Source organism: Pempheris klunzingeri, chromosome 8 (assembly GCF_042242105.1).
Source record: "Pempheris klunzingeri isolate RE-2024b chromosome 8, fPemKlu1.hap1, whole genome shotgun sequence".
Classification (NCBI taxonomy): Eukaryota; Metazoa; Chordata; class Actinopteri; order Acropomatiformes; family Pempheridae; genus Pempheris; species Pempheris klunzingeri.
Window position 1 is genome coordinate 2,547,262 of NC_092019.1, and position 27,247 is coordinate 2,574,508.

A 27,247-nucleotide genomic window follows, 5' to 3' on the forward strand; every position below is an offset into this window, starting at 1 on the left:
GGTTTAATTTCTGCTGAATCTTTACTATTTCATTAATGTCTTATGTATTTACACTTGCCCTAAGTATCCCTCTGATGGTGCAGGCCATTTCATCAACAACTATTCAGTGTTGTGACGTTTTGCAAGGGAACTCACAGTCTCGTGTTGTGTTACTGCACTGACCTCGACAGGCAATGTGTGGGCTAAACGCCGGAGATGTGAATAGGCAGAGGAGCTACAGTATAAGCGGGATGGCAGTTCGCAGCGTGAGGATGGACAGCAGAAGTGGGGAGGTGTGTTAGTAAAGGTGGCCGTTGAAGACGTGGCGTCATGCAGCAGAGCAAACCTTCGCAAGACATGTGCCTGTGATGCAGCTGTGTTTTACTCTCACAACTCCAGACATGTCACTAAACTGCTCCTAGTGTTCCCATTCCCTCGGGAGTGTCAGATAAAGAAAAGAAAGAAAGAAACCAAAAAAAAAAAAAAAAAACCAAACAAAACAGGTAGTTTTGGGATGTTTTAGATCATGTTAGATTACAATAGAAAAAAAGTTTCTGAAGTTTTTCTTGAGGTCATTTGAGATGGTGGTTAAAGTCTAGCTTGGATCCATGGTGACAGCAGAATTCCTCACGTTTCTTATCTCGTTGTCGCCATTGGGCCTAAGTGAATAAATGCAAAGAAACCAACCCTTATCTTACTGCATATGATATAGCACTGTCATTATAGTGTGAGTTTCCGGCAAACAGATGATTTCTTTAAATTATGTGTTAGAAATGATAAAAAAATGAATATATTTAGCATATATTTTGTTTCATTTTGTTAGCATTTATAGATTTATTTGTCTTTGCCATGAGACAGCCTTTCATGGCACATGTGGTAATGGTAAGAAATGCTGCTATCTTTGTTTAAATAACAAAACAGAGCTGAACGTCAGAGGTATTTCTTACCTTTTCAAGTTGTGCGTTCTGTTTGGACTTGTAGAGGAACTCTCCCACGGCCACAAACACGGAGAGGACAAGTCCAGCAGCCAGGACGATGAAGATCCCTCCGATGTTCTGCACCCCGAGGGCACTGGCCTCCTTACTCTCCTCCTCCGGACAGCCGTTTCCTCGCCACCATTTCTCCTTCATCATGTGCAGCTTCCCTTCCTCTTGAAGCTGCAGGATGGCAATAGTGATCTTATCTCTGTACGGAGAGCCTGAAGGACCAAAATACAGCAGGTTAGCGTGGGCAGCCACTACGACTGAGTCAGTGCCTCCATCTTAGCAAAGAGCGGAGGATACAGATTCACACCTTGATTGAATATTGACTTTGAGTATTGTCTCCAAACGAGCGCACACAAAGCAAAAGGAACAATTAGGGTGTAGAGAAAAACACTTTTTCTTTCTTACCCAATGCACCAATTGGTGTTTTTGCTGATTTCTTGCAGTAAATCTATGTTCTAAACAGAGATTGTAGTAAAAGACAACATTCATAATATTGTAAATCATCAGATATAGATATAATTACATTTTAAGAAGTAGTTTTCCTACTTATGAGGTAATTTATCCAAGCAAACCCTCGTTCTCATGACCAGATGGGCAATGGCTCTCTGTACAGTAGAAACCTCTGGGTCATGTTGCATCAACAGATTACCTATGAATCAGTTTATCTACTGTGTGTCTAAGTAGGATATCATTGTAGCCTGCATCTGTAAAGTTGGTGTACAGCAATATTAAGAGATAGTTCATGTAAAGCTGAGGAACCACCTTAAAGAAATTCTAGCGATGCAATGAGCCCTGCCAGCATCAGACTGAAGAGACACCGCCTCATATTTAGTTATAATTCTTTATTTTAATTCTGCTTTGCATCTTGACTTGACTTATGTAATGTAAAAAAAGAGGTGTTTTCGGAGAGGGCAACACAGAAATATGCACATATTTGTTTTAATTCCTATCTTCCTATTAGGATGTATCAGTGTTTGCTGCTTTATTCATTTCATGCTGTTGTTTTAAAGCCTCTCCTGTCCTACTTTTCGGTTGGGGCTCTGTGTGCCTTTAGTTTTTGTTGTTTCCATTAAAATTATGAATCCTTATATTTCAGTGAGCAGTCAGCACATTCCAGTCTACTTCTCAGTGTGTTTCAGTGTAAATGTTGATATTAATACATCCAAATACACTAAACTAAATCAAAAATACAGCACCGGGGGGCTTAGTTCTACTCGTCCTACCTGTATAGCTGCCTAATTAAAACCGGTTGTCATGGTTAATCTGTGCTAATGCCTTCAGTGTGGGCTGTTACCGTGGTTTAAAAAGTGAACGTCCCCAAAGCAAGCCTTGAAATGTTCACTCCGTGGAGTGTTCAATGAATCCCTGCTCTCCTCTGTTTTCCCAACAGCCCTTGTACCTCCTTTACCTCCCTCTCTCCACTCAGGTAAAGCCCTCCCTCCCCTGCTCTACTGATAAAAAGCAGTCATGCGTCACAATCTCTGATTAAGCCTGAACAGTGAAGCCCTGTAAAAAAAACAAAAACTGAATCCTGCCAGACTGCCACTCCCCAAAACTCCCTGTGGTATAGTCTATACACCATAATCAGGATGTTAATGCAGCTTGAATTATTTAAAAAACTAATAACACCTATTATCGTAAACACTTAGAATGAACTCTCCCTGGAGCACAGGGGGCGAAACATGTTTAGATTGGAAAACACTATCAATCGGCTCGCTCCGGCGTAACAGTGATCCCTGTGATTAGTAGTTAGTATGCAGAGCGTAGATTTAGCAGCAGTATTATGTAGTGGACCCAAAAGGCCCTACGCTGTGCACGATCAGCTGCGCTCCCCACTGGAGGGGAGCTTTGAGCTGCAGCCCTCAGCTTTGTGGCGACGTAGCTGCTGTCACAAGGCCGTGTTCACACTCTTTAACATCTCCTCTGTCCTTCATCTCTGCCCAAGGGCTTCTGGTATCAGCCTCTTTATTTCAGAGCAAGCCGGCCAGCATGTTTCAAAAGCATCTATCACCATGGCGATGGTGATTGTGAACGGGTCCTAGTTATTCATCGCCATCTACCGTAGATACCTTCCCTTCAGCTCCGGAGTGAAACAACAAGCCAATGCGTGTCAGATAAATCACTCGCTGCTGCAAAGAAACAGGCAGGTCTTGAAACTGGGCCAGCTCTGCCTGATCAAAACAAACGGAAAGACCTCTGCTATGATATCACAAGCTGGATGAACATGAGATCTGTGTCACGCAGTCAAGACCCGTGCTGCACTGTTCCAGGCACATTGTTGGCAAGTGTCGTAATCCACGTTCACTTGAGCATAAAATGGTTGAAAACAATCTGAAGCCTCCAGACCTACTGAGTTGAAAATAGAGCATCAGCGTCCCTTTGTAAATGGATTTTATATTGGAGTTGTAAAATATACTGCACACCATCAGATACTCCAACATTTTCAAACGGAGAAGCAGATGGTGTTACGAGGCTCTACAAACACCCCAGGCCTGATGGGATATCTTCATCTAGTGGTCACAACAGTGTCACATGATCTGTCAAGTGCAAGAAACCTCAGCAGTTATTGATTTATTCAACACATTTATGTCCATCCCTCCTTATTTTCTCTGGTTCCAGAGTTTGCAGTCGTGTCGGTATCAAACAAACTGGACGGGATATTTTCTCTAAAAGAACAAACAACTGCACTTGAAGCTTTTGTTGATAAGGAAGATGTGCTTGTCGTACCTCCAACAAATGTTTAATTTACCCTCAGTGCTACGTCACGTTTGGTCGCTCTGACTGGTTGGACGTGTGTCCACTGAGAGGTTACAAACTCATTTGCATTTGTGAATTGGTCATTGCCAGGCTACCAAAAAAACCTCCCTCCACATAGTGATGTCTGCAGTATTCAGAGAAAGGGTCCTTTTATACAGTGAAGCACAACCAAACATGTCCAAACATGGGGATGAATACACACCCACCCATTTACATGGATCTGGACACATTAATTTCATCCATTCCCTCCCCCTTAGCACTTTATGTGACAATTTAACCTGTCTCCTTTCAAAACATATCATGTTGCCATGGATTGCACTGGTGATTTTCTCATGTCCATTAGTTCTTTCCACTTGTCTATTCTGGGGCCTCCATCTTATACACAATCTCTTGGTTATATATCTCTTATTTCTGAATAAGTTATTCTTAAAATTCTATAGAAATAATATGAAAACAATAAAATACAGATCTTTTCATAATATATTCTTCATGTTTTGATGATTATGCTTTGATTTGTATGCATTAATTATATGAATATGATGTATATAATATGACTCGGTTTTGTATTATAAATGAAAAAACTCAAGGTTTTATGCCCTGCATGCAGACTATTGATAAACTGCCACCTTTCTTATTGCATATGAAGCTCTGTATGTACGTCTATGTCATCTTCCAGCACCAAATCTAATAACTTAGCACAAAAAAACAATGAAGGAAATCTACGAGTTAAATTCTATTCAAAGGGAAGTTTAGTGAAACCTCAATCAGGATGATGACTTCTCAGATGCTTTCTTTTCCTGCCTCCAACTTAATCAGCTAATCCTCATAATATCAACCAATATGATTTTGTCACGACCTCTGTTAACCGATCTTTCAGAGTTTAAAGCATTTTAACAGCTTTTTTTTCCCGGGAGGCCATCTTGTCTGATCAAAGTGACCCAGATCGTCACTACCAGCGTCTTATCTTCCCTGGGGGGATGCTCCTATGGATCATGGTGTGACTAGCCATGAAAATGTGATTTCGCAGTGATGTCTTTTCACATATTCCTTCTTTGTGCAGCCTAAATCAAATAAACTATTTATATTTAATAAGTCTTTAAGCCCTTCTTTCAATTTGTCTCTTCCCTCTCTGTCATCAGTCATTAGACCTCTTCCCCCCACAAACAGAAGTGATACACTGCGTATGTTTGGAAATGGCGGTAAATGTTTTGTAAGCGCGCTGCCTTCCAGAGATCTGATGTCCCTGTACCATCGTCATTCTGTGTGAGCTCTCCGTCCTATATATCCTTTCCTTCTCCATCACACACACCACACAGTGTGCTTGGGAGGTGGTGAAAGTGCTGAGGGGCGGGTGGGGGTAAATCGCTGCAGGCCTCAGGAGGTGGTGAAAGTGGCGTGGGTTGAGTTGGGGGTAAGTCGCCGCAGGTCTCAGCATTGGAGATCTTCTCTCTCTCACATAAATGCATTTCAGACCCTTCTTGTTTATGAGGCGAGGCTGAGCAGCCGGCGGGCTGGAAGGACAGGAGCCTGCTGACAAGCAGCGCAGACACTTCCCCCCCCCGCACCCTGTTTGATTAATGCAGCCTAATGAAGCTAAATGAAGATTGATAGTCATCAGGGAGAGAGACAAAGAGAAAGGAAGGATGAGGAGAAGTGCAGAGCCTCCTCAGACTGTAGTCAGGGCAGAGCAGGAGACAGTGGCTGCACGAGCTGCTTCTACAAAATGATGATAGTGCCGGCATTTAATATTGGAAAGACTCACGCTACCCAAAAACAGTGTTCCAGGTCTTTTTACTATTATTTTCTAGTTTGTTTTTAGCTTAGTTTTCTTTTTTTGTTAGCTAGTTCCACAATGCTGTGCAGCATTTTCATTGTTGTTCTTCACCATGCAGACGCCTGGTTAAACCAAGTCTGGGTGTCTATTGCTGCTTCGACTGAACATTTTTGCCAGGGAGGGCCCTGAGGAGCTGTGGAGGAGGAGGAGGAGGAGGAGGAGGAGGAGGAGGAGGAGGAAGAGCGACACACGAGGTGAAGAAAAGGAGATAAAAAGCTGTATCCGCCTTCCATCACCATCGGAAGTGTGAGATCACTGGGTAACAAGACGGATGAGCTAGCAGCCCTGGCAAGGAGTGAGAGAGAGTATCATAAGAGCAGTGCGTTTCAAGGAGACGTGGCTGATGTCCCCGAGTCCACCATGTCTGTAGGTGGCTTCCAGGCTGCAGGGAGAGTGGCAAAAGGAAAGGCGGAGGACTATTGCAGCTATTCTCATTAACAAATGGTGCCATCCTGGTCAAATCACCGTTAAAGCCCTGACGTTGCCCTTATTTACAGCCCAGAGTCTACGGCCGTACATCTTTCAGTCATTTATCAGTGTACTTTTGGATCTGCACCTTACTGTTCAGTTGTTATATTTATATCCGTGAACTAACCTGCTACGCTTCTTGCATCTCTAATTTGATTTTGGTCTTTGCAGCCTACTGACACTCTCTCACTCTTAGATTGTTTGTTATTTTGTGAATGTTTGCACTCTTTCCTGCTTTCTACTGCAACTGCTGCACAATAATGTGCTCTGGGATAAAGTACCATCTATCTGTTTATCCAGGACATTTTAAACAAGGCTCTCCAGCTTTAGGGCTGGTTGCTCTCCACCGCAGAGCATCCAGTGTAGTGCAAACCACATAAAACTAATCTTAATTTGGCAGTCTGAGACTGTGGTCTGCAGAGATTTCCTTGCCTGGTTAGCAGACAGACAGAGTGGGGTCTCTTGGGCGGATGCAAGAGATTGAATTTGCCATGATGAAAAGGGAATATATTTTTCATCTCAACTGTTTTGCTTTCATTCATGTTTTATGCTTTAAAAAGATCCCTTGGATCAAAAATACGTACGGTTATTTTAAACAAAACCAAAAACCATAGAAAAGAGGAGTGACACACACACACAGGATCCATCTTTGTTCTTACCAGCCTGTCACACGTTTAAATGTTGTCCTGAGAATCAACAGAATTTATCAGAGGAGGTTTCCTGTAGTGAACACACCATTAGCTATGACTAACGACTGGAAGGTGAACTAAGTCCTTCCATTACAGAGCTGAGGGAGCTGCCAAGGGGCCGAGCGCTGAGTGCTGTGGCTCTATCAGGGCCCAAGTACTAATGCAGGCCGACACCTACTCTCTGTTCCAGTCAATGAGATATATGCTAAATGGCCTGGCTACATGGGAATAGAGACTGCATATGGTAAAGGGTACTAAAAGGGTAGGATTAGCAATTTAAATACCTTGTTCTGACTGCATGTGAATGGGACACCAGGGAGTAATGATGCTAACGCCCGACTTTCTTCAGTGTGGACAATCTGTGTTGGTGTACAAGCTGCCGCAGACGAGCACTCACTTTCCCTTCATTCTTTCCACCCTCTTAACTTCCCTGTTTTTTCCTACCACTGACACATACACACACACATATTACAGTATATGAATAAATGCATATACTGTTATGTGTTCAGTCACAGTAAGATATATGCAATGTAAGTTTAATGCCATTGTCAAGTATCCAGTCACCAGGCATGCACGCACACACGAAAGTAAACAGGCACACACACACACTTCGAAAGGAGCACATCACTCAGGAAATGCAATCACCCAAAGCAAATATAGCCTACCTCCACTGTTTTCACACACAGCAAAACAGTCACTCAAATTAACTTCAGTGGCTGACCAGCAGAGCATACACAAACAGCAGCAAAACAACCTTGCCAACACTTACAGTCCCAGAGGACATTTCTCAGATCTGACAGAAGGATACAGCTACTAAATATCATCCATCCTTCACTGGAAGAGACTTTTGAGGGGCGCATGCTGATGATTTTTGGACAGATTACAGATCATTTCTATAAAAGTGACCATTTTCATGTCAACATGTGAGGGTATGTCTATATTCTTTTTATTCCAGTAGTGGTTTTAGAGTTTCCAAAGATTCCAAATGTGTGCTCAATTTTTGGGGACATGCAGAATATTTCAGTTTTGATCGAATGGTGCAGCCATAAAAGCACCATCTGGGTCTTGTAGTGTCAACAAAGGGCTGAAACACTCTATCTGATTCTATCAAACAGTGGAGTGAATAAGATGATTATTACAACATTTCAAGCTGCTTAAAGATAAATAAAAGAGCAGAGCTGGATAGAGTAGAGAGGAGCCTATAGACGATCATGGATGATCCAGCACAGCTACGAACAACAACCCTCCTACAGGACAGGCTCGTTTTTACTGCTGTCAACAAACCCAATGAAACAATGCACCAATTGTACTAACTCAATGTGTCTATCCACAGCCTCATACATCTAATTCCTGTGTTTCATGGAGCTCTATGTTCAAGAGTAATTCAAGAGTAATCCGCTGCTGAAAATAGTCCCAAACAAATGCTCCTGTGCTCCTGTAATGTTAGTTAGAAACCACAGTGACCAGCTGTCCAACAATACGGAGCCTTTTTAACATTAATAACAGGCAAATGTAACGTAAATGTATATTTGTGAACAGGTTTTAAACCAGTGGAGCTGATTAACCAAGTAGGGAAGTCAGAAAGTATCGAGACACAGACTGTTGGTTGTGTTGGTTCTTGTCTTTCCATGGGATTAGTTCATGATGTGAAAAATATCTGCTATCTAGTCAAGCCTCATCCTTTAAATGCTTGGACAAGCAATAATAAAGAATACTTCGCTGTAGAAGACTCAGGCAAGTATTATATAACCAGAAGCATCCTTCAAAATAACGTTGTTCAAGTAGCTGATACTTTCAGGCATGTTGCCCTGTTTGCAGGAGGCTTAAACACTATAGGAACTATTTCACAATCTCCTGTCGGTGAATGAATATGATTAAGAGCAGCCTTCTGCATGAGGTCATCATGTTAAATTGTCTGCCAGTTCTAATTCTGCAGCTACTTAACCACAGTTTTTCTTCTCACTCTTACAGGATTATGACAATCTGCTGCTGAGCCCAGTAATCAAATGTTGCACCTCCACACACACACACACACACACACACACACACACACACCATGTGTAATGCGCCACCCTCTCTATTCATCCCTCTATTTATGTTGCACAGTTACACTCCTGCTGGAGATAGCCCCAGGATTTTCGCCGCTAAGTCTTCCTCCGCATGGAGTACCCTCAGGGCTGTATTATAGCATAAAGGCACCAGAACACAGTTTACACAGTTATTCATTTGCAAAATTTGAGTTGTTTTATAGAAATGTTCATGACCTACATTATGATATACATGACGGTGGTGGATATTTTTATTCCACCTTCTGATCTCCTACTACTTGGAGACAGATTTTCCAGGGAGGATTATCAGTAACTATCACGACATGTTTCCAATTCACATAAGACTCAGAAAATATTGTGAGGTTATACTGACCGCTGAGTGAGAGTGAAGCGTACGCAGGTCGTGGTTAAGTAAGTAAAATCATCTTAGAAAGAAAATGTAACTCCTAAACTAAATCTAAATCCAAACTTTTACACCATTAAGCTTTGACCTTCACACCCGTACCGTCCACAGCAGTGTCAGAATACTACCTGTTTCCTTCACACATTTTACATTTCACTTTTGGCAGAGCAGGCTCATTGGGAATGGTTACAGGTCAGACTTTTTGAATAGTTGATTTCCAAGAAGCTTCCTGAAAGGACTGTGTAACTAGGTACTGATGTCACGAACAAAAGATAAAAGGATGAAACAGATATTTCTCTTTCAAATATATACATTTCCTTCCATTAATTATTAAGAAATTACATAATTATTTTCAGGAAATGTTGCTCCATATATGTCCATTACAAAAACTAAACATGGCTCATGCATTATAAACCCAGGACACGATTGTCCGGACTCAGCCAGCACACCTCGAGACACTGACACAGCAAGACAGCGGCTGAAGGACTGAAAGGAAGCACAATTCAACAAAGACAGCTTTGTCCTGTTGTTGCCGCCTCTCTCTCTGCAGCACTTAGACTTGTAGCTATCACTAAAAAACATTCTGACTTTACAACACAATAACTTTGTGGAGCCTGTAGTTTGTGAGTGCAGATGTATTACTGGTGTAAGAGCTCACCAAAACACAGTGTGCTATAGTCGTAGCATACATACCCATCGGGGTGCCAACCCCATAGGCTTTGGAGTCAATGAGGCCTCCAATCTGCGTGAGGTTGCAGTTGCGTTGCGTGACAAATTCGATGGTGGTAGACTCCATGAGAAACGCGTAGTCCGAGGTGAGCACACGGTGAATGCCTTCGTCTATGTTCTTCACCATCACCGAGTGCCTCCGACTGCTCATGAACTCCCACATCTTGTCATACGTGGAGATCTTGGTTTTCTGTGAAGAGACACAGAGAGGTAGTGCGAGTGAGAAAAGATATCCTAACTACTTTAGCGTAAAACCCCCCCTAACCTCAACCTTTCATTAAATTAGGGCACACTTGTTCGTTGTAAGAGCTATACTACGTTTTGATGAATGTGAAGTTCTAGGGTGGAGATTAATGAAGAATTACTTTTGTCCCAGCAGTTATAAGGTTCTGAGTAACAGGCAGAGCACTAACATCACTCATTTAAATACTGCCAATGTATGCAGCTCTATCAAGGCCTGCAGAACCATTTACATTCAATTAGTTTCCAAATTTCATCAGGAAAACATGTCATGTCATTTGCTTCAGCAGATCTCTTTTTTTTTTTTTTCTTTTTGCAGCTCCAGCAGCGCAGTATGCCTTCTGTCTGCCTCAGTTATTATTGCTTGTGAGGAGAATATAGGCTGAAGCAGACGGGCATGCTAAACAGCAGCAGTTGTGGGATTTTGTGTGACCGTACATCTCTGCTGCCTGTGCTGCTGCTATCACTTATAGCGAGGAGCAGCAGCAACATTGTCAGTAGCAGTGCGCCTCACTTTCTACACCTGTAATCATGGAGAAAAATCCAAAAGCATATTACTCTCCAGGGGAGCAGATTTGAAGGCATTTTTGAAGCCATTTGAAACCTAATTAAGTCACATCTTCAAGGTCCTGCCCGCCATTATTGTGTGTAATGACTTTTTGTGGCTGGTCGATATTTTAGATCAACTGGGTGATTTGCGGAGTGCCTATCAGAATCTTTCGGAGTCACCCTTGACAAATCAGGCGATTGAGCATGCAAGCTTCAGACTGCTGATAAGGCGAGAGCAGTGGCTGTGAATACACAGAGAGTCTGATAACCACCTACACTCCAAGTCAGGCAGAAAGCCAAGGTGGGCTTCCACACTGATTGCGCTTTAAATACGAGAGCAGGAAGCGGAAAAGGCGACGGGTGCACACGCTGAATAGCTGTCAAACTGAAATCCAAAATAATCCATCCATAGCATCAATCCATAGAATATGTCACATCCTTTTTTTTTTTTTTTTTTTTTTAAGTCAGACTGAATCAGAACAGTCTAGTACCTCCAATAACCTTTTCAAATTCCACATCCAAAAAATGTTCTCTGCCATCTGATCTTCTCAGATCCACTCTGCAAGATTCAGTTTTCATCCTTCAGCCTGCCACTTTCACAGAATGCCGTCCTTTTTCACCTCGTGTGCAAAAACTGCTGATCATATTGAAGCGGCTGTAGATTAGCGCTGCTTTACAGTCCCCCCCCCTGTACTCTGAGATGTGCTGCACACTTTAGTCATGCATTTTGTTATGTGTGTCCTTAAATCACAATCACTGTTCATGAGAGCTGAAAGGCCCCAGCTGTGTGTTAGGCAGCAGTCAGTGATGTGGAGTGATGAGAAGAAAAGCTCCAGCCAGCAGCACTAGCAGCCTCAGTTAGATCAACATGGTGGGTGTGTAATCCTCTCTATTACTGTCTGAGTCGATCTGTACACTGCGTATTAACTGGCTTGTGCCATGTAATTGCGTGAACTACGCACATTCAAGATTGACAGGATATGGTGTCTGATCCTTTAGTCTGTAAGTAAATGAGCTTTCACTACAATTTGTTGATAAAAACGGTCAATCCAGCACCGAGTCCTGCATCAGGTCCAGTACTTGTTGGTCCCTGATGGATGACCTGCAAAAAAAAATGATTTGCTGGTGGTGTTTTGCTTTTTATTTTTTGTTTTCCTGGCTCAGATCATGAGTGCTGGATGATAAATATACTAAAATCAAATCAAAATGATAATTCAGTCATCGGTCCTTTCTGGTCTGGAAATGGGGGATAACTAACAAAATGAGGCCGTTCATAAAAAAGTTTCAAAACAAACTTATTTGAAAAATAATAATAATATAATAAATAATAATATTATTTTAGTTTTGTTGTTGTCTCGTGTGTCCCCTGGAACATTGGGGCTGTTTTAATTAGGTGACTTACTAACAGACATGGCAACCGTGGACGTGTGTTAGCATTAGCAACGTTAGGAAAATAAGTGGCACATTTTAAATTGTATTTGCTGAATTAGTTTTAAAAGATATCATCTCAGTTTCAGATGTGTTTAAAAGGACCATAATAATCACTTTAAACATGCTGTCTAACTGAATTACAGGAACAGTGCATGGTTATTATGACAGATCTCGTGCTGATGGGTCGAGTCGGGCTAATTGGTTCTGTGTGCGAGTGGCGTGGCACGTACGCTGGATCATGTTGGTGAGCCAGCGTGAGAGAAGGTTTAAAAACAAAAAACTAGAAAATAAACTTACTCATTGCATTAAAAAACTGCAAACGGAGGGTGTTCTCTACATGTATTGTATTCTGAAACCGTGTTTTTGTGGCCGACATAGAGGAGAATCCTGTTTCGTCAGAGAGGCCAGTCAGGCTCTACTGTGTTGTGATTGACAGAGGGATACTCATCTTGAATGCATAGCAGAAATTATGAGTCTGACACTAAATCCATGCACAGTAATTACACACAGGCATCCCAAACAATGCGGGATGAAAATAGCCCATGAGCCATGATACAGAAAACCATCCTACACATGACTAATTCCCATACATACATTATTGACGGAGGATAATGTCCCACTCACACTTTTAAAATGACAGATGACAGGATTCTAATTTGGTCTCAAGTATTTCTTCTATCACTGATTGCAGAATCAGAAATGAGTCTATTGAGCCTCTGTTAGGGGGGGTTGTCCCTTTAATAATGTTTGCTGTGTCCACTATTTCAGGTCAGGGTGTTAGCATGCTCACAGGTGCCCCCCCCATTGCTACACCACTTTGAACGCCATTAAGACGTCGATGCTGATTTGCAGCATAAGATCGATCAATAATCAGCCAAAAACCACCATCTTTCCCCCGTCCTTCACCGAGTGTTTAGGTTTTCAGGACCCAACAACAAGCCAGGTGTTTTATTCACTCAACCATGTACCTCGAGATCCTTTGTGCAACATCTGCAGGTCAACTATGTCACACTTTCTGGATCAAAAAAGCGATTGCCAGTGAACAGAAGTCCAACAGCAACAGAAGCTGACAGACAGGCTTGACAGAAGGCAGGGCCGTCCTCCCAGATAGCAGAGAAACGTTTGTAGAAATATTAAAAACTGATAGTACACTTAAAATAACAGATGGTTTCTACGTACTCATGACTTGCATTCGTCAAGCTGTTCAAGAAACATCGTGCTTATATCATTGTTCCCATCACTTTGTTCCAGGACAAGTTACCGTGGCGACTGCTGGCCAGATTACCATTAGATTTGGTCTGATTATTCATGGTCCCCGGAGGGTTAACCCTTAGCTTCATTCAAGTTAGAGTTAGAGCGAGATATCTCAAAAACTCTAACCGTTTGTTGCTTTGTGAAAATCATGTCTCTGCTAATATCAAGTCAAATCTGATTTCTTTTATCTTACATTCCTTTATTTGTTCCTCGCTGCAGATGGAGTGGAGATATTTCATCTGCACTCCAACAAAAACCTTTTTTTTTAATTGTTTTTCAACCCAAAGGGACGGTGTGTTGAACACAGTTCTTGTGGTTGTGTGAATAAAGAGTCATCACTGTTTACCTGACCATGATCTTATTTGTACTGTTCTTATTCATCTGATCTTTATTCTTTTAATTATTTTTATGTGCTTTTATCCTTTGGTTTTGTCTGGTTTTACTTGTTGTTGTTAAGAAAAGTGCTATTTAAATAAAGTAATTATTATTATTATTATTAAGACCAAAGTTTTAGTGTGTCAGAATCAAACCAAACCTTAATCATAGTGGTGGCAGATCAAACAAAGCTCAGAGGGGCTGCTGTGGAAAACACTGACCCCTGAATAGCGACCAGATAAGATAAGATAAGATCCTCTCACCGGTACCTGAAAGCACCAAGACCCACTCGGCTTGGATGCTTTATGTTAATTCCTGCTTTTAAAAACCAATTCAAAGACGTCGTGTGTTAACTGACGTTCTAACTCCGTCACAAAAATGTGGCTGCTCAGCCGTTAACGTTAATGTTACAGTTATGTTTTTTATTTCATGATACTGATAATGATATTGCTCAGCTTAGAGAAACACCCTTTGTTGTTCACTCTGCTTTAAGCTTGATATCAAGTCTGCTTCATTTTAGTTTTCAGCTGTGATCGAGTGATTTAATCCTTTTCATGGTTCTTGTGGCAATGAAGACATTCTAATATGTATTCAGAGCACATAAACATACATTTAAATTCCTCACATAAGCCTGAGGTCAACTTCTGATTCAGAGAAATCCCCCGCAGGCCCCATCAGACAGCTATAGCACCCTTCCACAGAAAGTTCAGCTCCTCGTCTGAAAACAAGACATTAATTGCTCTATTTGTTTCACTTGTGTGAGTAAACGTGGGGAGTGGGTTTGGGTCAGCGAGTCCTCAAACATCACGGAACAGCTTACAGTAGCTGTGGAGCCTATTTTCTGGCCAACAGTGCCGAGTCGACACAATGAGAAATCAAAGTAAAGCTGTGCTGCAGGACCTTGGGGAGCGGGAAACAAAAGTGCAAAGTAAACAGCCCAGTTCTTTAGAATCAAATGGCAGACTTAAGGAGGGCAGACTCATTTAACATGATAATGTTGTTAGAGAAGCAAGACTATATTTACTTTATGATATTCATCCAGATGAACACAGACTATATTCCATGGTCCTGTGAGATTCACTGTTAATGTTTCCAAAGTTTTTTAATCAGTAACTTTTGAGTAAGGAGATTATACGTACAGTGGCTCTATGAAAGGAGAGCCGGGCGTCGCTGGGGCAGTGAGGGCTGGACGGGTGGTGAATTTCAAAAGAGGGCATGTTGAAGCAAACAGAGGGTGTTAAGGTGCCCTTTAAACATTCAAACATGGGTTTTCAACGCAGCCTGGTGTGTTTTTTTTTACATGCTGCAGTGTGGAGTTAGTTTTCTGTCTTTTGGGAACACTTTCAGACGCTACATATTTAATTCTCATGACCCGTCCTTGGGTTTTGCTGTTTGTCCTTCATGCTTCTTTATTGCCTGTTTTATTTTGGTTTCTTACCCTTTTCCCCTCATTTCAGGTAGACTCACTTCCTCCAATTGTGTGTTTTCCCGCCACCACTGATTGCGTCTCCACCCCTTCCACCTGTGTCTCGTTACCTGCCTGCCCCAGTCTATTTAGTCGGCGTCTCCCCCGTCCTCTGTGCCAGTTCGTGGTCCAGCTGTTTTTCTTGTGTGTTACATTCCTGGTTTCTGATTCCTGTCTCTGCCTTGCCCCTCCTGGATTTGTTGCCATCCCTCTGCCTACCCGTGTACCGAATGTCCAGCCGTTACAGAAAATCTGGGACTTTTGCATATCACAGTTTTGTTCCTGCATTAGGAGCATCCTATAGAGAAAGGCTTGAGGAAGATAAATGTTTTCCTAAAGAGCAACTTAACACTAACTTCACATTTTGAACTTTAGTCTGATAAAATCATTATATACACTACTCACTAAAAGTTAGGGATATTTGACTTTCAGGTGAAATTTATGGAAAATGTAAAAAGTTAATGCTACAGTGATATTATATCATGAAAGTAGGGCATTTAAGTAGAAGCATGCACTGGTGATTTCTTCATTTTAAACAATTTATTTGAAGAAAATCTACCAACAGTGGTAGGTATACCACAACAAAACATTTTCAGTGTCTCAATAAATTGGGACGTGGCCAAAGGACGTCCACTCCTCTCCTTTCTGTGACTCTTCCAGTCTCTGTATCACTGTTCCAACCTCCTGATGACACTCTGTGACCCTCTAAGCTCAGTGAACACCTCCGTCTGAGGACTTCCTGTTTGAAGCCTCCAGTGTTGAGGTGCTGCTGATCAACTGTTAGGTGTCGTCTTGGTCTCATGATGTCAGAATGTGAACAGCAGGATGAGGAGGACTGTTTAAATACCAATTCTAACTGAAGCAGGAAATGTATTGGTGGATTCATGGATCAAACCTGTTGTGAATGTTGCTGTTAAGCTTCTTGTTAGAGAACAGCAGCTGGTGCAGAAAGTACTGAGACACTGAACAGTTGGACATGTGCATTCAAAGGTTTAGAGAAGGTCACATTAAGTTCACCTGAAAGCTGAATATCCCTAACTTTTAGTGAGGAGTGTGTATATAATTTACTATCAGTTGATTCTGGTCTCAGTTTGCTGAGTCTGTCTGCTTTATGCTTCCCTCCTCTCTCCCCTCACAGATCTGTGTCTATTACGTGCCTTTGTAGTCTTGCACCAGTGAATCATACACTTGGGGAAAAGGACACATGTTTTCAGTCTCTCCTCAAAAGGATTCACTGTGTCAAACATGGTCGGACACCAGCGAGGGTGATACCTTGGTGGGGAATAAAAAAAAAAAAAGAGAGAGCTGCCTTACTTTCACAAATATAGCTACCCCAGAGAGAGGGTTTGTCACAAAGTGGACCACATCATCTGTCCCATTTACACCTGCTTATATTTCTAACCATGCTCTTCATTTGTTAGTTTAGCCAGTGTTTTGTACCAACCTACTATCCCAGATATCCTCATGGATTTGGAAAGTTTACCACCAGCAACATGACCAGGAGTCAATCTTGGATGAAATGAATGCTGGATTCAGACTAAAGACCCTTTCTGACACAGGATAGAAGATATGATGTGAAGAGAACTAAAGAAATGGGCACTGTTGTATTTCTATATCTGAAGTTCTCCTGTACAAACATTTTCCAGTAGATATTGATGTTTGTAGATGTTTTGGTTGCATTAGTTCATGTTGGATGTGAGAGTAAGTCAGTAAAGAGAACTGTGTGAAGACTCCTGAAAGACTGTATTAGTATTATGTTGATCTAGTGTTGTCATTTCTTTCATGTCTAATGTATAAAGAGTTTGTAAAGGAATGTTTTCAGTGTTGTTGTTGCTGCATTTGTTTGCTGATACAAGTGAAACTTTGACATGATGAAGTGAAGAGACGACATGAGCTGGTCTTTGTCACGAGAGGATGGACTTGTATGTTTATTTTCTAGTGTAATCTAGTTGCAGTGGGTGAATAAATTACTGGGTAATAATTACTACGTCACAGTTAGCGACAGTGGCTCTTTAACATGTTGGCCTTTATGGTTTGAAAGTCTTTTTTTTTAATGAGGACAGTCTCAAAGGCTTTATTCTTAAACAAAAAACAATCTCCAACTTCCTTTGCATTAACCACCACGGTTGCCTCTTGCTAATCCAGGAAGACCTTGCAGCATCATTAGCAGCACACAATGCCTCGACAGTTTCTTCAGTGAAAATGATGCTTTAAGGCCACACAGCGTTTTAAGGGATTATCCCATCTTAATTATCACATCTACAGCGATACATGTGCGTTTCCTGCTGTCGCTCACTGTCACAGCACAACAGTGATCTAACCCCCAAAAATAGCAGCTCTAAACACACATCTTGAGGAAAAACATCCTCTGCCACAGGAAGTGATGTGTTTTACGTTTCCATTTTCTCTTGGGTAGAAAGAAGCTGTGTGTGTGTGTGTGTGATCCTGTCAGTTCAGCTGATTGTATTCCTACTGTAGACGTGACTATTCCTTGGTTATGTGCCTCTGAGCATAACTGAGTTAGTATACACAATGTGGTTCAGCTTTTGTGCATACACTGTTTAGCACGAGTGTGTGTGTGTGTGTGTGTGTGTGTGAGGGAGAATGTAGCCTCGAATTGCCATCAACAACACACACTCTGTTGGTCCTTGTCAAGACTCTGCGGTTGCTGCTTGCCAAAGTGGTTTGCATATTTTTCAAAGGGCTCTAATCAAAAGAATCCAGAGAGCGGAGGGAAACTGTGTTCGCTTTTTGTCAGCACAAACAACAACTTCGCTTTTATGAGGCATTCTCTCATGCCAGATTTTACACGTACTGTTTATGATACACAGTTGACACTAAACACGAGTGGCTATAAAAGGAAAACCAATTCTGCACTCATAGTCACATTTGTAGCTTTGTCAGCTCGACCTGCAAGAACGCTTTCTTTTTTCTTTATTTTCTATTCTTTATCTTTAAAAGTGCCAATTTAACATGAGATGGACTGAAACCTTAATTATCCATGCAGGGAAATTTAGACTCAGACATTAAATATTTATGAAAATAGTTATAAAGCAACTGACAATGTCTATATGTAAAAAAAATACTAAGAGAATAAAGACAAATATGATTATTACATTATTATTGGGATTTTTTTGGGATAAGATAGAGAGGGTGAAATAATAATAATAATAATAATAATAGACAAACATGATTGCTTTTTCATGTGAGGTCCATTTTTTCTTCTAGGTTTTTAAAGCCAGTATAAAACAGATCAACAAAAGTTGTGTTTGACTTATAAGTCAAATATTCACTCTCCTTTTTAACTCTGTTTTGGTCTCCACCATCTCCTCATACAAATGTCTGGCTCTAAACTTTTTTTATTCAGACAATAAAGCAGAAATAACACTGAGACTGAACCAGAAAAGTGAAGTGAAGACACTAAAGCGGCTCCATATGCTGAGGAGGAGAATTGATTATTGCTATTTAAGTTTTAATTAAGTGTAGACAATTAGCTTGACCTTTAGCATCTTAGGCTGTATGTCTGTATCTGCTAGTTTAAGAAATGATTAAATGACTTATTGTTTTGATTTGGAATAATTAATAAGCTTTAGTAACGGTGCCATGGAGTCGGTCAGTTAAGGTCTGCACAATTTTTTTTGTTTGTAATTTGTCAATAAACACTCCAGTTTGAAAAAAATTTGAATTTTCTGGCAATTGTTTCATGGTTAAAGGGTTAATACAGAATAAACTGTAATAAATAAATAAAGACTTCTTGCTATGGTGCCTGTTTTTTCTTTAATTTATTCATCAATAGACATCAGAAACCATTCATTCATTAGATGAATCTAGTTGCTGCTTCTGTGATTCCAGCTATGTGATCTAATGTGTTAAAGGTGTGACCCTGAGAGGAGCACATGGGTCACTGAGGTTCAAAACTTTCTATTAGTACACTTTTACTGTGATGAATTCAGAAGCTTTAGTAGTTTTGTTCTGTTATCTCAAGTTACACCTATAAACCGTTCTGATTTCATTAGAGCTTTCTCTCACTGTCATCTTCTCCACAGCAATGGCAGCTGAGATTCATGGGTATTCTAATATTTACAGCTATCCACTACACCAAACTGACATTATTCCTCAGACCAAAGACTTTAAATAATTAAACTCAATGGCCATATCGTCTACCTATAGATTATAAATGGAATACTTAACCCTATAAGGTCCTACCTCAGTTAAATGGAATGAAAAAGTGACTGACTTTGATTAAATTCATGGAAATTATTGTTGGAAAAATACAGTTTATCATAAATATGTCAAGTCTTGACACTTGTCTTGTGAATTTGATTCATGTGATCATACAGCCATGAGGTAGTTATACCACATTATACGAGATTATTCTTACTCTTTCACCCCTTCAGTACCCCTCACTCTCCCCTCTCTCATTCATCAAGCACATCATCTCAATAAGTTTGCTCTGCCTTGATTTAATCGAGGCCTTCCTCCCGGTTGTCTTGTGGCTAATGCAAATCGATCCAGGTTTGCGTAGCCTGGGGACATGGAGCTCGGTGCCACGGCTCTGCACAGGGCTGCTGCCTCAGTTGCAGATTCTGGCAGCCATTACACACATAAGGTGAATAACCAGCACTGCCTTTAAATAAGATGTGGTTTTATTAGCTAACAAGCAAGACACAGCAGTGGTGTGTGTGTTTGCTTATTAAATAATTCAGTGTTATTGTAGCAACAGTCCAAGGGGAATGTCCCTGGGAGGAAGACAAGTGACACGCTTCAATGCTTCAGAGACTATCCCATGCAGACATTTACATAATTACTCACCATTAGACTTGTATTTTACTGCAAAAGTCAATAATTACCAAAACAGTAGGTATTTTGTCTTATTTCTCTGGGTATGAATAGTGATTGCGATGCGTGTGCACATCATCTGCGAGTGTGCTGCGCTGAATCAACCGAGGCTGCTGATAAGTCTAATCAAAACACTCCATCCATCATCACAACGGTGTGTTTTAAACACCTCAGACGGGATGTGTGGACAGAATATATTTACTCAGCGGAGGACAAATGCCCTCTGCATCCGCCTGGACTCATTAATACTCAAGACAATAATCAGATCAAAGGACTACAAGACACAGAAAGAGGCAACAGGTGGATGATGTTAAAAGCTGCTCTCCTGTAGGTTTCATATGTGTTCATTATAGCTATATTTAGATGTGTAAGATTAAACAGTATCTTATTCTCTAAGACCAAACAGAGGAGCTCATCCTGATTGGATTGTGCCCGTACAGTTTTATTAGACGCAGCGGGACTCTGATGAAGCAACGTCAGTGCTCAGGTAAATAAAATAATTCAGCTAAAGGTCATGATCATGGTATTATCAACAAAAAACAAACAAACTTACAGTAGAGAACCAGGCAAATTTAATTCTCCAGAGATAGCTACGATCTAAAGTTGGATTTGTCACCCAAAGTGTGATGTGGATAAATATCAGGCGCCTGAGATTTATGAAAAGAAAGATATGAAGTACTAACAAAGATCTTTTCTAAATACCGTTTTAGCTTTTAACAGACAAGTATAATTTGTGTGCTTTGCTCGTACCTTCAACATCTTATTACCAGAGTGACTGTAAGCCACACAGGAATGACGGGCAGCAGTGGATTCAGGTTTTCTATGGGCAGAACCGTCACCCTGCTGAAGGACTGAAGGACTGAAGGACGTCACATGATCATCACATCTCAGCCACATCTTAACAGAGTGTTTTCACACTGGAAAAAAACATAGGTCGGCCTTTTCTCATAGTTTGAGGGTCTCGATAAAACCCTGGGGACACAGATTTATGTTGAAAAAACATTAAAATGCTCTTTTTAAATAACTGCACATGTAAATCTGTGATATTCTGTGCTGAAAAGGTTGTTTTAAAGTTTAGAGCATATATTTGTTGTGCAAAAGACTGCAATCAGCCCTGGTATTATCCTCTGCATGTATACCTGCCTAGCTTATAATGCGCAGATGATTTGGACAAATGATGTCCACCTGACCTGAGGTGTTTTAAATTATGGCTGCAGAGGGACCTCAGCATAGGTAGGACGATTAACAAGCAAATATGCAGCTTCGTGCGCCAACTGTTGTTTTCATTCATTTGTAGGGTGGAATGATAAAGAGGCTGTGCAACTATCACCACGGCAGTTTTCACATGAATCGGTGTGAGTACGTTTCACACACAAACATATTAATCACACAGTTACCTGTGAACGCATGTGTGCTTAATGCACAGATGGACGAAAACGAGGTGTGGAAAAAAAAAAAAAAAAAGCTGAATCTCAAAGCTGTGCAAGTGCAATCAACAGATTTGCAAAAGAGAGAAAACCAAAAAAAAGAAGAAAGGAAAAAAAAAAAAACGGCGTTGAGAAACTTGGAGCAAAGAGATCTAACGCAGGGAAGTTCTCAAACTTGGCTGGATTAACACAGCGTTCTTGATATGCAGCAGGTATTCGATATGATCCCACACTGAGGAGATTACTAAGCAGAGTCTTGGCAGGGGCAGAACTGCCACTGCTACATGGTTTCAGGCTATTTCACTGGCAAACAGGTACAGCAGTATTTGATCGCAGTAACACTGTCGCCTCATAGCGAAAAGGTCCTGCACTTCTCCGTATGTCTTTGCAGTCCAAAGATATGCTGGTGAGGTGAAGTGGAAACTGGTCTGTCTGTGTCCGTCCAGTGATACATCTGCTAAAGTGTCAAATAAACAACTAAAACAGCTACAAATGATTTTTTATGTAAGCCTGGAGTGCTAATGGGACAAACCTCTGGGGCCCCGACACTCTAGTGGCCCCACAGACCTCAGGTTCACTGTGGGCCAATTGATTTCTGGTACTTACATTAATTACAAATTTGCTCAGGAATTTGCACCAATTCAACTCAGGCAGGTTCTGCATTATTACATGAGGCCCTTGTGTCCTTGTCCTTGTGTCTACACCTCTATTTTTATTATTTATCATTTATCTATCATTTATTATTGGAGTTCATATTGTTCTATATTATATATTAAATATTGTTCTCATAGGAAAACACCGTTGAAAGGAGGAGTGGTTACCACAAACTCATTCACACAAACAAGTCAAGTTTTGATCTGATGATGTTATTACATGTACAGAATTTAGCAATTGACAAAAGACAAATACCTGTTTGCTTCACTCAAACTAGTACAAGGTAAAATAATTCACTTGATAACGACCTTACTAATGGCACTAGACGAATGTGAGGATATCACCAGATGCAGAAGGAGTCTCTCTCTGCACTTTTGTACAGACCAAATATCTATAAATCTATAAGATGTAATAAAATGTTTCACTAGAAGAAAGTGACGGACCATCTGACAGACATTTCCTCCACAGAGCCATGTGACTAGTGTGGCTCACAATGAGGCGACGGATGAGGTGTTTAGAAACGTTGCTACAGGTTGATGCAGTTGTCATGGTAACATTAACTATGATAGCTACGATACCCTCTATCAAATCAAAGGGTCACTGCTGTGGACATTGTTGTATCATGTCTTTTGTCTCACATGAAAAGTGACCTGTTGTGGAAATTGTAAACTGTATCTGTCAGAAAAAAGGAAGCAGCTTGTGTTCCTAACATGACCAGGCCTTAACCATGTGGGTGGTCCACAGCCACGTGTATTTAGGTACAAATTAAAGCTAAAAATTAGTCAGGAAACTGAAATGTAAAATGTAATGTAAGAGGAATCTCATGTCCCAAACTGGGGGCTTGAAGTTTGAAAGACCTGGGTTTTACAAAGAGGGACAGTCTTACAAAATATAATACTGAGGTGCGTTATGGGAAATGTAGGATCCAGTGAGTCCCTAAATTTTGGTGCAACACTTAATAACAAGCACTCTTTCAGCTAATTACTACTACTACTACTGCTAATAATAATAATAATTATAATTATAATAATTATAATTATTGTTATTGTTATTATTATATGTGTTGTTAAACACAGCAAACAAGACAGATTATTGTGATATTATTGTGATATTTGTATCCTACTTAATGTCAGCTGTGAAGTTGACATTAAGGACATGAGGTTGATCACTCTTTTAATGTGAGAACAGTTTTATTTAGCCATCTTAATAAAATAAAATAAACCAGAGCCTGTAGTTATGTACCAGTATTTACCATGCAGCCTGACGTATTTGTATAATTGCAAAATAGCAACCATGTCCGACTTCACTGATGCTTGACGTTCCCATATTGTGCGCCTGTGTATCCCTGAGTGATACAGCAGAGCTCTAGACACTAGAACAGACTGTAGTTCAACAACATCCAGCTGTAACCAACCTTGAAGAAGGTCATGGTGGAGCCGTCCTCTACCACCCCGTATTCTATCTTGGTCTGCTTGGCCAGGTCGTCGGCAGAGTCGATGGGCGACTCCATCCTCTCCACGGTGAGGAAGGCTGCCAGGTTTGCCGTGTAAGAGGAGATGATGATGAGCGTGAAAAACCACCAAATTCCTCCTACAATTCTGGTGGAGAGGGCTTTCGGCATGAGCTCAGATCCTGAACGAGAGGAGCAGAGGAGCGAGGTGAGGCCTGGTACGACACAAGGCTGGAGAGGGGGCAGCACCCAGGCCGGGCCGGGCCAGGCCAGGCTGCCTGAATCACACACTCACAGACACACAGAGTGGGCAGAGTGGGCAGCCTCATGGGTGGATCTGGTGATTACTCTAATGCTGGAGATTTGATTTACTGCACTGCCTCTTCTACAACTAATACTTCCAACACCATTTCCTCCCACTCTCTTCAAACTCGAAATGCGACAGAAAAAAAAATAAAAACATGTGCATCTCCCAGAGAGCGTCACGGGGAAATTAATTTGCACCTTCTTGTAACATAGGTGCTTCAGGAAGTGTGGTGACATGACAGCTAATTGGGGGTCTAGCTACCGAAGCTGGTAAGCTGCTAAACAACGTCATCGGAAACTATTTTTGTGTGAAAGCAACTCAGAAATTCAGTTTTGAGAAAGTTGCTGACCAAACATTTAATGCAGTTTATTGAAAAGACTTCCATCTTTCTACAAACCAAATCCTTTTATGGTGCAATTTATCGTCATAGTTACAGGTTGCCATTTCTAATTCTTGTTTGGTTGCTTTGAGGCTTTAACGTTGTGCTGCAGAGCAACTTTTAACACTCACCCCTGACATATTTGGGTTTAACGGGTTCAGTTAAACGAAATGAGCTGAAACAGACTCGGAGCCCCCAGTACACAGTTGTTGATACAGGAAGAGGACCAGAGGAGACTCCAGTGTTCTGGAGTGGGCCGACCCAACAATGGAGCCGGATGCTGCTGTCAATGAGCTCAGAGACGGTGGAAAAAAAGAGCTGTGCAGGAATTCAGCAAGGCCTGCATCCTCATCTTTTTGATTTCCAGCGGCAGGCGTTTACATATGTGATGTGCTTGTTAGTAGCTGGTACAGCCACCAGGCTTAGCGCTAATTAATCCTCTAAACCTACAAACACATCACGTTCACCAGTTCTTCCTGTGGCGTGACATGCAAGTGGATTGGATGCTACTGAAATGATACCTTTTCCCTTTCTGGTCCCTCAAAGATCATCCTCGTCAAGTGAGTGTCAAAGTTCACAAACGACTCCAGTGTTTGCTGCACGATCCTCTGATCCTCTGACCGAGCCCTTCCACTTCCTGCACCAGCTTCTGTATTGTCTTTCTTACAGTATGGTGCACACGATCTCCTGTTAATCTTTATTCGAGCTTTATGCCGAATGTATTCAGCACACGAAGGAGCATATGTGTGAGGGTAGAGTGGGAGTGAGGGGGGGGAGGCTTGTTGTCTGGGTGGAAGAAGGTGGGCTCGGGTTATATCAGGACCATTCTACTCAAGCGGCTTAAGCAATTGAAAGCAGGGATTTTGCACATTCACTCAGAGGGAAAGCTGATAAAGAGTCAGAGAGATAGGAGGTTAGGAACTCTCTGCTCCTCTCCCTTTGTGAGAGACTCAATCTGCACTCTCACTTTTCATCAAACTTTCTTTCTTTCCCGCAGTCCCCTGAGTGAGCTGTCTAGTAGAGGGAGCATGCTGGGAGAGACATGACAGCCAACCGCTGCTCCAGCCCACTGCTATTGATACTGCAATGGAGAGGGAAGACGGGCAGGAGGGGCCACGTGCCTCACAGGGCTCTTCCTTCGCTGTTTCAGTGCAGCAGGCTTTTGGGAGATTATCTCTTCGGTAAACGTACCTATGAAGTCACAACTAATGGACTGCATAAACCATGATGATGTTGACTTTCCAAGATCATTAATAGAGCGGCTGGTTTAATACAACTGTCTCTTCACAGGCAGCTGACTGTGGTTGTGGCTCTTTTGTAGCGCCTTATATATTACTAGACCAGTTATAAAACTGTGGGGGGCTTTCTTGGACACTTAAATTGGTCTGAATTGTAGTTGAAGGAGGAGGATTATTCTGTGTCACTGTGAACAAAAACAACGTGCGGTTCCCAGACGGTCTATTCTCCATCCCCGCCTGTTTAACATCTACATCAGGGGGGTCAGACTCAATCAGAGAAGGGGCCAAACGGTAGTGAAGAGTCTAAAAGTGACTATTCTATTATAGTAGATAATATAATAATATATATTTTATTCAGAAATATGAATTTAAACAGCCAAACTCCGACAACTTTTCCTCAGTACAATTTTTAATTCTTTTTATTTTTCTCATCCTCATGTTTTGTCTCACGGTGTCGTCTTATATTTATATTCTTTAATTTCGGCCACATCAGCTCCACAAACAGGACAAACAAACAAGGTTTTACCTCCGACAGACAAACAGGTCAAACTCTCTGTGTTCAAAGTCCACTTTTCCTTTAGCTGTTTATTTTAGGGCGGGCTGAAGTGTCGCTATAAGGGCGCTGATCGGTGTGTCATTATACCTGCAGGAGGAGGGTTTCTATACGGGTCTATAGCGCGGCAGCTGTCCAGTGCATTGTGGGACTTGTAGTATTAGAGGTGGGAGTGCTATTTACCAGCGGGCCATTCTTAATAGTCACATGAAATAATCTCTGATCTACATAATCTCCTATGAATTATGACCATAATCATATGACAACAGACAGATTTGTGAATTTCCGCTCTGTGGGACTAATGAAGGAATATCTAATCTGGAATATCATCTTATTTACCTGACTGTATTGGTAATTGTCTATGGTGCAGAAGAAGGCTGATTAAAAGTCTGCACTCGTTCTATAAAAGTGGACCACATCAGTCCAGCTCTCAGATCTTCCAATCCTCCCAAATATACACTGGATGATCACACGCTTTATGTTGGTTTGCATGGCAACCAGCAGCAGTGAACACAGCAGCTGTGCATGAGATCTGTGACCGCGTGCCAAAAGGTTTGGGCCGTTCTGTATCCTTCTGTAGCCGTGCGCACAGGTGTAGCACACAGGAACAACACATCACAGCATGATAACATACGTCTAAATATATCAAATATAGAAAGGAGATATAAAGCTGTTTGTTACAGCTGTTGTCGATGAGCACATCTGCTCGGCTGTTTTCAGGGAAACAGGCTGAGGAAGAGTTTCCCTCCTCATTTATCTTCAGTAAACTGGGGCTGTAGTTGACTTGTTGTCACTAAACTGTATCACTGTGGTGGCAGTTCTGTGCACCACAACACCCAGTGTGTGTGTGTGTGTGTGTGTGTGTGTGTGCGGTGCTGTCTAAAGAATGAAGATAGAAATGCTTAGTGTTATACATACATTCATACTTTATATTAATATAATATATTATATAATAATGACACTAATTGTACCAGTATCTGTTGTCACTACATTATTATAACATGTGACAGTATGAAGCCTTTTATGTTTTAATATAGTTATTTATCCAGCAGGGAGTCTACCATCACTCAACATGATGATGCTTTTCTCATTCTTAGAGTCTGGGCTGATATTATTTGAACGCATGTTGGACATAAACAGAAGGCTACAGATGGTTGGATTTGTTTTTAGTATAAGTATAAAAGACATGAATT

The 27,247-nt window shown here is 41.3% G+C and overlaps 1 protein-coding gene across 1 annotated transcript in view; it reads right to left on the bottom strand.

Moving 5' to 3' along the window:
* Positions 1-27,247, bottom strand: part of LOC139204760 (glutamate receptor ionotropic, kainate 2) — a 202,458-nt gene that overhangs the window by 14,740 nt on the left and 160,471 nt on the right. Inside the window, exons 13-15 of the mRNA XM_070834752.1 lie at positions 23,542-23,759; positions 9,858-10,083; positions 927-1,177 (exon numbers count right to left, since the gene is read on the bottom strand). Of these exons, the coding sequence (XP_070690853.1) occupies positions 927-1,177; positions 9,858-10,083; positions 23,542-23,759 (695 nt within the window). The remainder of the gene's footprint in view (positions 1-926; positions 1,178-9,857; positions 10,084-23,541; positions 23,760-27,247) is intronic.